Source organism: Oncorhynchus nerka, linkage group LG10 (assembly GCF_034236695.1).
Source record: "Oncorhynchus nerka isolate Pitt River linkage group LG10, Oner_Uvic_2.0, whole genome shotgun sequence".
In the NCBI taxonomy this organism is placed as follows: domain Eukaryota; kingdom Metazoa; phylum Chordata; class Actinopteri; order Salmoniformes; family Salmonidae; genus Oncorhynchus; species Oncorhynchus nerka.
The window spans coordinates 25,983,298-25,997,234 of NC_088405.1; the positions used below are offsets into that span (position 1 = coordinate 25,983,298).

The following is a 13,937-nucleotide window of genomic DNA, read 5'->3' on the forward strand; positions in this document are numbered from 1 at the left end:
TTAGAATAACATTTTATTTTTATAGAATTTATGGCACTTTAGCAGCTATATGGTTTGGCAAAACCACTACTGAGAGCTATTGAAAAAATACTTTTGAGTAGTATTGTTGGGTTAACCTCCACTACCTGGCAATACAGGCACATGGAAGTTCAAACGGAAATATACATCTTACCACATCATTTTACAACATAAACCAATGTTATCACACGCACAAAACAGCAGCTGTCATTGTCATAACTCAACAAATAGGGCAGCAGTCATTAAAATGGTTGAAGCCACTGTACAGTACACAGGTCTGAAGAGGTCAGGCAGGTTTGGTGACCAGTATTTATTTAAACATCATCTCTGCAAGACACTCTGGCCATCCCTTCCCTAGTAGTGACTGCTGTTGACTTTGGTCCCGTACTGAAGCCACCTCACTCTGTCGCTCGACTCACTCCCCCACTAAGCTCCTATTGGTACAAGTCCGAAGATAACCCCAAAACAGTACCCTGCAGGATTAGGCAAACATCCATGGATCGTTGCACAAAATGAGTGTTTTTGCTTCCCTTTGATATGTTAAGTAAAAATTGTGCACCAACAACACATTTAAGTCTGTTACATTAAATGAAGTAGCCTTTAATATAGACAACACAAATAATTCAATAAATCAGATTTTTTTGCATCTGTATAAAGACTTGCTAAAGTTGAAAATGTGCTCTTTATGACAGAATGCTAATTAAGGTGATTTTTTTAAATTATTTTTTTACCACTTTATACTTCTCAAAAAGGCACCGAATTGGTGGAATGACCCACATGGCTTGCTTTGGAGCTGCACAGTCCTCTCGTACCAGTCCACAGTGTGTGCCAACAACTTTCTAACTGTAACACTATGGTGTGGATCTTGAGTGGGATTGTAAAATCAGATGACGAAAATGTCTGTGAGAATAATTTGGGTCATACACCATACAGTAAAGTAAAACAATAAAGACAATGTTCAATAAGAACAACAGTGAATGTATGAAATGACCAGGCATGATTATTTCTGTAGCTTGACAACTATTCCCTCAGACAATATAGCTTGCTCCCTTAAAATATACACTCACTAGCACACAAATTGTTGAATGAATCTTTGTGTGTAGTCAGGAGTTGCAGGTAAAACTCTTCATTGCATTTTAAATCTAAATGTGTAGGCGAACATTAACGTTTGATCTGAGGTGGGAGAAAATGGCAAATGGCGTATCTTTGGCATAGAGCTCAGTGTGAATCCCACCCTCCCCACACACACACACACCTGATTGCATGACTTTATGCATGTGTACACAGGCCTCAACTTGAACTGAGCAGATGACTAACAATGAAACACCGGGAGAGAATGCAACCCCTCTGTCCCTGAGTGACTTTCAACTCTAATATCTGACCAGGGTTGACTAGTTGGGTTAGATAACGAGATGGATGGAGGTCAGACATATTATACAGTCATTCACTTTGGCATGGAGTCCAGTTTCTGCTTTCTGCCATTTCTATCCAGATGACTTCTGGTCAGTTTGGTGGAGGAGACCAGCAACCCCCTGGTTCTGCTTCTCTCGGTTATTCAAAAGCACTCCTCTCATTTCCTCCATTATCACTGTTGTCACACATCATCTCCTAGTTTGTTGGTAGGGGTCAGACTTCACTGACTGGCAGGTCGGTAGGGTCCAAGTCAAGGGGGGGGTTCTGGTGGGTAGCCCTCAAAGGTGCTGCACCGTCTCCATGGCGACTCAAGTGTGGTGGCAGCAGTCACTTGGACAGGCGTGTCTCCTGCAGTGACAGTCGGGCATGGCTGGGTCGTGGTAGGAGGCTCATGAAATGCTCGCTGTCCCACGCCAGGCTCCGGGCGTGCGCCGCCCGTGACAGCAGGGCATTCTGGGTAGGGTGGCACTGCAGATATGGGCGAGCGAGGGACGGGGGGCCCCGGGTGGCTGCTGTAGAATGTGGAAGAGGAGGAACAGCCACAGTGCTCCTGCTGAGAGAGGACAGAGGGGTGTGTCCCACAGAATCACAGTCAGACAGGCACCAAGGGTGGTGAAGAAAATCTAATTTGGAAAACAGTTGTGAATAGAGCCAGTGGCAGACTTGTGGTGTAGCGGCTGATGCAGCAGCGGTGGTACTAGTAGCAGACAGTAGAAGTGCTGGTAAAGCGGTGACGGTGGTAGTGCAAGCAGTAGTAGTAGCAGTAGTGCTTGTTTTTTTAAAGTTAGTATTTCACTGTCATTTCACTCTCTGTAAAAACAAGAGGGGGTGAGGAATAAAGAAAGACCATGTCAGTGGCCAGTTGGTGGTGTTGTTACGGATCTGCCCCTTTAAAAAAATATATATTTTACATTTTCGCCTAAAATGACATACCCAAATCTAACTGCCTGTAGGTCAGGCCCTGAAGCAAGGATATGCAAATTCTTGGTACCATTTGAAAGGAAACACTGAAGTTTGTGGAAATGTGAAAGGAATGTAGGAGAATAACACAATAGATCTGGTAAAAGATAATGTTCTAGACTGATCCAATGAACCATTTCATTTCTGTTTAAAAAATTGTATCAAGACTGCCCATGTGCTTAATTTCTTTATTATTAACTTTATGTTCAAAATTGTGCACTCTCCTCAAACAATGGCATGGTATTATTTCACTGTAATAGCTACTGTAAATTGGACAGTGCAGTTAGATTAACAAGAATTTAAGCTTTCTGCCAATATCAGGTATGTCAATGTCCTGGGAAATGTACAACCTCATGGTATTAGCCTACATTAGCTCAACTGTCCCGTGGAGGTCGTTAAGGAGGGAGCAAGCCAAGTAGCACTTATTAGATGTTAACCCAATCCATTCACCCAGCAAAAACAGTTTGTGACCATAAATAAAAGAACGCCCGATTGCCCATGATGGCATTTCAAACCCCCCCCCCCCCCCCAATCAGTTCGAAATGATATGTAAAACATCAAAGTCATCATAATTCTGTACCATTAATTCAAACATGCAGCCGGAAAGAGAACATGTAAAAATGTGCAGTACCAACCGAAAGTTTGGACACACCTACTCATTCCAGGGTTTTCCTTTACTATTTTCTACATTGTAGAATAATAGTGAAGACGTCAAAACTACAAAATAACATATGGAATCATGTAATAACCAAAGAACGTGTTAAACAATTAAATATATTTTATATTTAATATTCTTCAAATAGCCACCCTTTGCCTTGATGACAGCTTTGCACACTCTTGGAATTCTCTCAAACAGCTTCACCTGGAATGCTTCTCCAACAGTCTTGAAGGAGTTCCCACATATGCTGAGCACTTGTTGGCTGCTTTTCCTTCAATCTGCAGTCCAACTCATCCCAAACCATCTCAATTGGGTTGAGGTTAGGTGATTGTGGAGGCCAGGTCATCTGATGCAGCACTCTCCTTCTTGGTCAAATAGCCCTTACACAGCCTGGAGGTGTGTTGGGTCCTTGTCCTGTTGAAAAACAAATGATAGTCCCACTATGCCCAAACCAGATGGGATGGCGTATTGCTGCAGAATGCTGTGGTTACCATGCTGGTTAAGCGTGCCTTGAATTCTAAATAAATCACTGACAGTGTCACCAGCAAAACACCCCCACACCACCTCCTCCATGCTTCATGGTGGGAACCACACATGCGGAGATCATCACCTACTCTGCGTCTCACAAAGACATAGAAAACCAAAAATCTCAAATTTGGACATGTCACACCAAAGGACAGATTTCCACCGGTCTAACGTCCATTGCTCATGTTTCTAGGCCCAAGCAAGTCTCTTCTTCTTATTGGTGTCCTTTAGTAGTGGTTTCTTTGCAACAATTAGACGATGAAGGACTGATTCACAGTCTCCTCTGAACAGTTGATGTTGAGATGTGTCTGTTACTTGAACTCTGTGAAGCATTTAGAGGTACCTGCAGCAGAGGTAACTCTGGGTCTTCCTTTCCTGTCGTGGTCCTCATGAGAGCATTTCATCATAGTGCTTTATGATTTTTGCGACTGCACTTGAAGAAACTTCAAAGTTCTTGACATTTTCCAGATTGACTAGACTTCATGTCTAAAAGTAACGGACTGTTGTTTCTCTTTGCTTATTTGAGCTGTTTGTTCCATAATATGGACTTGGTCTTTTACAAAATAGGGCTGTCTTCTGTATACCACCCTAACCTTCTCACAACAAAACTGATTGGCTCAAATGCATTAAGAAGGAAAGAAATTCTAGGGTTGCTACTTTGAAGAATCTCAAAAAGAAAATATATTTGGATTTGTTTAACACTTTGTTGGTTACTACATGATTCCATGTGTGTTATTTTATACTTTTGATGTCTTCACTATTATTCTACAATTGTAGAAAATAGTAAAAATAAAGAAAAACCCTGGAATGAATAGGTGTGTCCAAACTTTTGACTGGTACTGAAAGAGCAGTTTAATTACATGACTTGAAGTAGACCATTCAACAGAAACACCTACACCATAACGGCCTGTGTGAGAGCAAACAAAGGGCTACGTGATTCTTCAGGTATGCTAGGTCGGTTAGTTCATGAGCTTCCAAGTGTATATATACAGTGGATGTCATCATACAAAACATACACAACACAAACATAAACAGCTAAAACAGTTATTTATGTGAAGATGATTGTGGTTTAGCTCCCAAAGATAGATAAATAAAGTTTGAAGTTAACTGGGTTATGCAAGTCGACGGTGTGAGAGAGTAAACAGAAATACAGGCAGCGGACAGGAAGTAGAACTAGTGACAGGCAGGATGTGAGACGTCTAAGACAGGTATACAGCCGCAGGAGACTGCAGAGACACAGAGAGAGAAAGAGAGACAAGGAGAGTGTGAGAGCACATATGAAGTGATATAGACAGAAACAGGAAACAGGTCTGTACAACATTTTTTACACAACACTGCAGCACATCTTAGCGAGGTAGCGTCCCAATTCTCATGAAGTGTGCATTCATACACTCCCTCCCTACGACGCATTTAAAAAGAATTGGGTGTTTCCACCATATTGTCCTTTACTTTTAAATCCATCAGAGGAAGTGAACAAGTGCACACTAAGGTAAGATTCAAATCAGGCTGGCTCCAATATACACCCCTTGGACAATTAGAGCAACTTACAGGAGCAATTAGGGTTAAGGTGCCTTGCTCAAGGGCAAAGACAAATCTTTCACCTAGACGGCTCCTAGCGACCTTTCGATTACTGGCCCAATGCTCTAAACCGCTAGGCTACCAGCGGTTAAGAGCGGGATGAGTGGGTGTGGAAGTGAATGGGAGACCGTGACTAGCTGCAGAGGTCCAGGGAAGTTAAAGGGATACTGGGAGACTGGTTCTACTTACTCAGAGTAAGATGAACTCTTGGATACCATGTTTATGTCTCTGCGTGCTGTTAGCAATGCTAGTTAGCATTGTGAGCCAATGCTAACTTGCATTAGTTGTAATGACAAAGTCTACAGGTACGGTAGCATTGCGAAACTACCACTAACGTCCCTAACTCAGCACACAGAAATCTAAAAATGTATCAACAAGTTCATCGGACTCTAAATTTCGCAGTATCCCTTTAAGCTACATTAAGTCAAGGGAATGAGTTCATGGGACTAACCCCAGAGCTGAGGTAGAGCATGAACAGGATGACAGGAAAAGCAAAGAAGCATAGGTAGAGGAGAGAAGGTCTGAGTTGGAGTTACAGAATGGGCAGCGGGATGGAGAGGTTAGAGCCCACACAGGGAGGTCATTTACAGTTTGGTTTTTAGGGATGCAGAGTGGTGACTCTCCAGTCCACACCATGACATCAAAGACCAAAGGTTAGTGAAAAACAATAGTACAGAGAAGGAGCTTTGGGGAACAGGAGCTGACATACGTGCTGCACTCCCCGATTCGGGCCGTATACCTCTGTATACAGGGGTTCGACAGCCGTCTGGCTTGCCGCATCTGCAACAACACAGTGGACAGCTGGATTAGAGCAGGTTGGGAAGGGCCAGGCTTGCCCACAGTACAGGGGGAAAAGAGAGGGAGTGGAAGAGAAAAGAGGAGATGTGGCGACTGCACTACCCATACTATGCCAGGGGGGCTAACACCTACAGTGGAAGGGGGACCAACCTCTACCCTCTGTAGTGAGTACAGAAAGTGACACATACTTTACACTCCTCCCTGCATCCTCACTGTTTGTGTGTGTTGGGCTGCCATGAACACGTGACACAAATAGAGAACAGATCAATGTGTTTCTACTAAGGACCAGACAGACGGGAGACTGAAGAGCCAGAGGGCATGCAGTAGCCCTATAATCCCAGTGACGTGGTGGGTGGTTACGTACTGTGGCTGCAGATCTCCCAGGTCCCCGCAGGGCTACGATGGCCCCAGAGACAGCCTTGATCCAGCTGTGCATCTCCTCTGGACTGTCAGCCTGCAGGGAGAGAGGAGACAGGGGACAAAAGGGGCAGATTGTAAAGGGGGAAAGTCAGAGGTGAGAGAAATACATATACTGAGTGGGATATTTCTTAATATTAATCTAGACATATGTCATAGAAAAAATAAATATGTTTAATCTCTTCCCACCTGAATGTAAAAGGTCCTAGAAGTGGTGACAACCTCAAAGAGATTATCCCTCATCATGATGTCACTGGAAATACAAATATAAACAGTGATCAAAATTAAAGTTACATGCCATATATGTGGATGTAGAGGCTTCCTTCAACCATGATAATGCTGAGAGTTGTGCAGTACCTCTGTTTGCACTCCTGAACTTTGTGGACCTCCTTCAATGGAATAATTCTCAGAGGGTCCTTCTCCTGGAGAGAGGGGGGGTCAAGAGGAAGATAAGTAATTACATTCTATTTTAAGAACCCCAAATTAATAACAAACTGTTTTAACATGCTGTAGCTCAGTTCTGGTGACTTTTTAAAAGGACATTCTACTCCAAAATGACGGAAATGCCGACGATCTAAAATATAATGTCCACCTCCAGAATCGAGCTAAAGAACATATTATTATTATTATTATTATTTTTCACCTTTATTTAACCAGGTAGGCAAGTTGAGAACAAGTTCTCATTTACAATTGCGACCTGGTCAAGAAAGCAAAGCAGTTCGACACATACAAACAACAGAGTTACACATGGAGTAAAACAAACATACAGTCAATAATACAATAGAAAAATAAGTCTATATACAATGTGAGCAAATGAGGTGAGATAAGGGAGGTAAAGGCAAAAAAAAGGCCATGGTGGCGAAGTAAATACAATATAGCAAGTAAAACACTGGAATAGTTGATTTGCAGTGGAAGAATGTGCAAAGTAGAAATACTGGTGTAAAGGAGCAAAATAAATAAATAAATAAATACAGTAGGGGAAGAGGTAGTTGTTTGGGCTAAATTATAGGTGGGCTATGTACAGGTACAGTAATCTGTGAGCTGCTCTGACAGTTGGTGCTTAAAGCTAGTGAGGGAGATAAGTGTTTCCAGCCTCAGAGATTTTTGTAGTTCGTTCCAGTCATTGGCAGCAGAGAACTGGAAGGAGAGGCGGCCAAAGGAGCAATTGGTTTTGGGTTAAAGTATTTGTAAAAATATATAACATAGGAGGGGGACCAACCTCTACCCTCTAACCTTAAGTCCATATTGTCAGGTATGCTATTAGCAATAAACATTATCACCTGTAGCCCCACTAATATAAATAAATAGGCTGAAGCATGGGGTTGCCTATCTGCATTTACACTGGGCTAATCATTAGTAGAGTCCTGCATCTGTTCGGATACCCATGTTCCCGTGAGTGAGCCATACATTTAAAACAAATTGCGCCGATCTGACCCATATTACGGGGGCAACAATTTGTCTTCCTATAGAGGATCACTGGGTCTGTATTTTACATTCAGAAAACAGGGTTGTTGCTGTTCAGGGAACGAGTATTAAAAATATCTAAATTGCCAGGTGACTGGAGTGGGCTGGCTGGGCATTTGGGCAACGTTATTCAATTACTGAGGTGAACACCACGACATTCAGTCGCGAGAGGGGGAAGAGAGGGAGACATAACGTTCTGTGTGGATTTCCAATGCTTAAGAATGGATTTCCTACCGCCTCGCTGTCCTTTTCCCCCGTAGGATTCCAAGTTGAAGAAGACTCGTTTTGAGCTCCTTACTAAGGGTTAGTATATCCCTGATAATGACCCTTTTCGTCCAGTGGAAAAACTGAAAACTATCTGTTACTGGCAGAGAGATGTGGAACTCTTTCTTATAGGTCTATTAACTCATTAACCGCCTGGTGATGTCACCAAGAAGGCCAAAACTCCATCCCACCAAAACAGCCTGAAATGTCCAGCAGTCTTTTCAAACAGCTCTTACACTAAAAGGGCATTATTGTAATTTTCACAATATTATACCAAACTCAGTGTGGACATATATTTTTTAAATATATATATAAAACAAAAGAAGAAATGTTTGAGTACACTGGGCTTTAACCTCATCTGCCCATTCCTGCTATTTACAGGGTTACCGTGGAGACGGTGATGGATTTTACTAAAACCAACCCCCCTCCCCACACACACCAATGTAGCTTCTATTTCAACATTTTGCTACGTTACAGCCTTACTCTAAAATAAATTACACACAATAACCCTTAATGACAAAGCAAAAACAGTTAATTTGACATTTTTGAAAATGTATTACAAATTAAAATCTAAAATATCACATTTACATAAGTACTCATAAGTACCCTTTACTCTAGAGGTCGACCGATTAATCGGAATGGCCGATTAATTAGGGCCGATTTCAAGTTTTCATAACGATCGGAAATCGGTATTTTTGGGTGCCGATTTCCGATAATTTTGTTATTATTTTTTATACCTTTTATTTAACTAGGCAAGTCAGTTAAGAACACATTCTTATTTTCAATGCCTGCCTAGGAACTGTGGGTTAACTGTACAACCGCACAGTTAACTAGTCCAACGCTCTAACCATTGCACTCCACGAGTAGCCTGCCTGTTAAGCGAATGTAGTAGAAGCCAAGGTAAATTGCTAGCTAGCATTAAAAAACAATCAATCATAATCACTAGTTATAACTACTGATCCAGTTTAGCAGGCAACCAGGTGAAATTGTGTCATTTCTCTTGCGTTCATTGCACGCAGAGTCAGGGTATATGCAACAGTTTGGGCTGCCTGGCTCATTGCAAACTAATTTGCCAGAATTTTACATAATTATGACATACATTGAAGGTTGTGCAATGTAACAAGAATATTTAGACTTAGGGATGCCACCCGTTAGATAAAATACCAAACGGTTCCGTATTTCACTGAAATAATAAACGTTTTGTTTTCGAAATGATAGTTTCCGGATTCGATCATATTAATGACCAAAGGTTCGTATTTCTGTGTGTCATTATGTTATAATTAAGTCTGATTTGATAGAGCAGTTTTGCCAGCAGCTCTTCGCAAGCACAGCGTTGTTTATGACTTCAAGCCTATCAGCCTAATGGCTGGTGTAACCAATGTGAAATGGCTAGCTAGTTAGCTGGGTGTGCGCTAATACTGTTTCAAATGTCACTCGCTTTTAGATTTGGAGTAGTTATTCCCCTTGCGCTGCAAGGGCCGCGGCTTTTGTGGAGCGATCGGTAACAATGCTTCGAGTGTGGCTTGTTCCTGGTTCGAGCCCAGGTAGGGGCAAGGAGGGGGACGGAAGCTATACTGTTACACTGGCAATACTATAGTGCCTATAAGAACATCCAATAGTCAAAGGTATATGAAATACAAATGGTAGAGACAAATAGTCCTATAAATACTATATTAACTACAACCTAAAACCTCTTACCTTGGAATATTGAAGTCTCATGTTAAAAGGAACCACCAACTTTCATATGTTCTCATGTTCTGAGCAAGGAAATTAAACGTTAGCTTTTTTACATGGTGCACATTTTACATGGCACACATTTTTACATGGCACATATTACTTTCTTCTCCAACACTTTGTTTTTGCATTATTTAAACCAAATTGAACATGTTTCATCATTTATTTGAGGCTAAATTGATTTTATTGACGTTTTATATTAAGTTAAAATAAGTGTTAATTCAGTATTGTTGTAATTGTCATTATTACAAATAAAACAATTTAAAAGGCCGATTAATCGGTATCGGCTTTTTTTGGTCCTCCAATAATCGGTATCGGTATTAAAAAATCATAATCGGTCGACCTCTACTTTACTCAGTACTTTGTTGAAGCACCTTTGGCAGCGATTTCAGCGATGAGTCTTCTTGGGTATGACACTACAAGCTTGGCACACCAATATTTGGGGAGTTTCTCCCATTCTTCACTGCAGAGCCTCTCAAGCTCTGTCAGGTTGGATGGGGAGTGTCACTGCACAGCTATTTTCAGGTCTCTCCAGAGATGTTCGATCGGGTTCAAGTCCGGGCTCTGGCTGGGCCACTCAGGACATTCAGAGACTTGTCCCGAAGCCACTCCGTTGTCTTGGCAGTGTGCTTAGGGTCGTTGTCCTGTTGGAACGTAAACAGTCACCCCAGTCTGAGGTCCTGAGAAGGTTTTAATCAAGGATCCCTCTGTACTTTGCTCCGTTCATCTTTGCCTCGATCCTGACTAGTCTCCTAGTCCTTGCCGCTGAAAAACATCCCCACAGCAGGATGCCGCCACCACGTTTCACCATAGGGATGGTGCCAGGTCTCCTCCAGACATGACACTGGGCATTCAGGCCAAAGAATTCAATCTTGGTTTCATCAGACCAGAGAACCTTGTTTCTCATGGTCTGAGTCCTTTAGGTGCCTTTTGGCAAACTCCCAAGAGTTTGGGTGTGCCTTTTTACTGAGGAGTGGCTTCCGTCTGGTCACTTTACCATAAAGACCTTATTGGTGGAGTGCTGCAGAGATGGTTGTCCTTCAGGAAGGTTATCCCATCACCACAGAGGACCATCGGGTTCTTGAGCACCTCCCTGACAATGACCCTTCTCCCCCATTTGCTCAGTTTGGCCAGGTGGCCAACTCTAGGAAGAGTCTTGATGGATCCAAACTTCTTCCATTTAAGAAGTATGGAGACCACTGTGTTCTTTTTTTTTACCCCCCTTTTTCTCCCCAATTTCGTGGTATCCAACTGTTTTTAGTAGCTACTCTCTTGTCTCATCGCTACAACTCCCGTGCAGGCTCGGGAGAGACGAAGGTTGAAAGTCATGCGTCCTCCGATTCACAACCCAACTAAGTCGCACTGCTTCTTAACACAGCGCCCATCCAACCCGGAAGCCAGCCACACCAATGTGTCGGAGGAAACACTGTGCACCTGGCAACCTTGGTTAGCACGCACTGCGCCCGGCCCGCCACAGGAGTCGCTGGTGCGCGATGAGACAAGGATATCCGTACCGGCCAAGCCCTCCCTAACCCGGACGACGTTATGACAATTGTGCGTCGCACCACGGACCTCCCGGTCGCGGCCGGTTACGACAGAGCCTGGGCGCGAACCCAGAGCCTCGGGTGGCACAGCTGGCGCTGCAGTACAGCGCCCTTAACCACTGCACCACCCGGGAGGCCCCGCCACTGTGTTCTGGGGACATTTAATGCTGCAGGCATTTTTTGGTACCATTCCCCAGATCTGTGCCTTGACACAATCCTGTCTCGGAGCGCTACAGACAATTCCTTTGACCTCATGGCTTGGTTTTTGCTCAGACATGCACTGTCAACTGTGGGACCTTATATAGACAGGTGTGTGCCCTTCCAAATCATGTCCAATCAATTGAATTTACCACAGGTTGACTCCAATCAAGTTGTAGAAACATCTCAAGGATGATCGATGGAAACAGGATGCACCTGAGCTGAATTTCAAGTCACATAGCAAAGGGTCTGAATACTTATGTAAAAAAGGTATGTTTTTTTTTTAGTTATATAAATTTGCCATCATTTCTAAAAACCTGTTTTCACTTTGTCATTATGGGGCACTGTGTGTAGATTGATGAGGAAAATGTGTTATTTAATTAATTTTAGAATAAGGTTGTAACGTAACAAAATGGGCAAAAAGGGAAGGGGTCTAAATACTTTCTGAATGCATTGTATATTAGACTCTGGGAATTCCCTCCCTATGGCACTCTTAACTTGAATGCTCCTCGAGAGGAATATTTCTCTCACACACAAGCTGACTAGGTAAATAGATAAACTATTTTAAAATGGGGATGTCTGATTTTTCTATTCATTATTTGTTTTGTTTGCAGAGGAAATGTAAATGTGGACTGTTTTAGCCACTTCAAAGTGCACCTTGGACAATTATTATAAAAAATAAAATAATTGTTTTTTTTTTTTAAATGTAATGCACGGGTCTTTTGGACTCCTTTTTGTTGAGCAAAACCAACTTTCAAGGCCTTATTGATACAGTATTATTTGGAACGTAAAGGAGACAAGGGAGAAAGACTGTCCTTGGGCATTGTTGATGATAAATAGACACATGCTGGAGAAAAATATGGGCAAGCATGGAAGTTCTTCGTGGAGTGTGTGTGTAGTAGGGCACATAGACAAGGACATGCTAGGACATGTGTAGCAGAGGCACAAGATTCCAGGAACATGAGGTGGAGCATGCCAGGACAAGCGAGTGTGTGAGTCATAAGTCATTCTAGTATGCTTTCCAGTGTTGATGAAAAGGACTTACCAGGTCTGATTTGAAGTAACTCATTGAGTTCTCCTCCAGTAAGAAATATCTCCTTTTCCAATTCCTCATCTGGGAAAAAAGAGCATAAAAACACACATTCCTTCTTCATTCTACTGCCCCCCTACTGTAACACTCCAGACCTCAAACTAAGAGCCCCCCTACTGTAACCCACTATAGTCCCCTGCACTCACCACAGCTCCCTGCTTCACACAATAGCCAGACTTGATGACCGTCTTGTCTTGGGTCGGCCTGCCCAGGAAGTATGGCAGCTGGTTGTGGGATCTCTGCAGCAACTCTCGCTCGGAACCCTCCTGGCCCTCTCCCCTTTCCTGCTTTTGGGTTGGGGGGTATACATGAGTTGTGTAGTCCCCTAAAAATGGTCTGTAGATGCTCAAACTATCAACTGCAACTCCACTGAAAATGAACTAACTAGGGTTAGGGATAGATATGGGGGCTAGCCTTGCCTACCTGCATCTGAGTTATGATGGGAACTCCCCCGATGATGTCAGTCCTGTAGGAGACCTGCTTCTTGGGTCCCAGGTTGTCCAGAAGAGCTTTCTGGGTCTCCACATTATGTTGGCCATCATAGGACTTTGGCACCTGCAAGAGAAAATGGTGTGAAAAACATTCCTAACATGTACAGGATACCTTGATTCCTCCTGTTTTACTACTTCTACTGATTACTCCTGCTTCTAGCTCTGTGGTCGAACCAGCGACCTTTCGGTTACTTGCCCAACGTTCTAACCGTTAGGCAACCTGCTGCCCAGAAAGGTCTCTCCTAACAATAACCATCCTGCCAGTCACCCTCTTGACTATCCCACACATGGGAAATCTTGAGATTTTACTCACTTTACTAGGAGTCTATGACTTCAGTCATTAACAGGAAGTCAATTTTCTAAAGAGGACTAGGCTGTGTATTCTTGTGTGTGAAACAAGTCCTCAGCAATAAAAGACAGTGCAGCATTTAGTGAGAGACTCACAGTGATTTTGGTGGCCTTATTGAGAGCGTTCACCCAGTCCACCAGGTCCTGCTGATCATTGGCCTGGAGGAAGAATTTCCTCATGCCAGCGTTGATGACTGAGAAAGAGGAAGGGAAAGACATCGAAAATAGGCTTAATAGGGAGTGACACATTCAAAAGAGAAAAAAATAGCACAAATATATATATATACATATAAAAAATAAAATTGGGTCCCTGGTGACAATATAGAAGTTAAAAGGCTGTAGCTTAATTAGAGCTGGTTGAGAGGAAATAGAGTGGATTGTCCAGCCTGCTCTCAGACTACACGTAACATAGCAAATGTAAATCCGGGACACTAAAA

At 42.8% G+C, this 13,937-nt stretch overlaps 1 protein-coding gene across 9 annotated transcripts in view; it reads right to left on the reverse strand.

Moving 5' to 3' along the window:
• The window catches only part of LOC115135063 (pleckstrin homology domain-containing family A member 1-like), a 35,741-nt gene continuing 21,804 nt past the window's right edge, over positions 1–13,937 (reverse strand). The window contains exons 5-13 of one of the 9 annotated variants that reach the window (XM_065023167.1): positions 13,597–13,694; positions 13,085–13,216; positions 12,808–12,945; positions 12,617–12,685; positions 6,725–6,789; positions 6,557–6,620; positions 6,315–6,404; positions 5,862–5,932; positions 1,675–1,984 (exon numbers count right to left, since the gene is read on the reverse strand). In XM_065023167.1, coding sequence (XP_064879239.1) covers positions 1,759–1,984; positions 5,862–5,932; positions 6,315–6,404; positions 6,557–6,620; positions 6,725–6,789; positions 12,617–12,685; positions 12,808–12,945; positions 13,085–13,216; positions 13,597–13,694 — 953 coding nt within the window. In that variant the 3' untranslated portion in view covers positions 1,675–1,758. Of the gene's footprint in view, positions 1,985–2,911; positions 4,801–5,861; positions 5,933–6,314; positions 6,405–6,556; positions 6,621–6,724; positions 6,790–12,616; positions 12,686–12,807; positions 12,949–13,084; positions 13,217–13,596; positions 13,695–13,937 lie in introns of those variants that run through there. The other 8 variants (XM_029669304.2, XM_029669303.2, XM_065023169.1 and 5 more) reach the window with 8 other exon arrangements.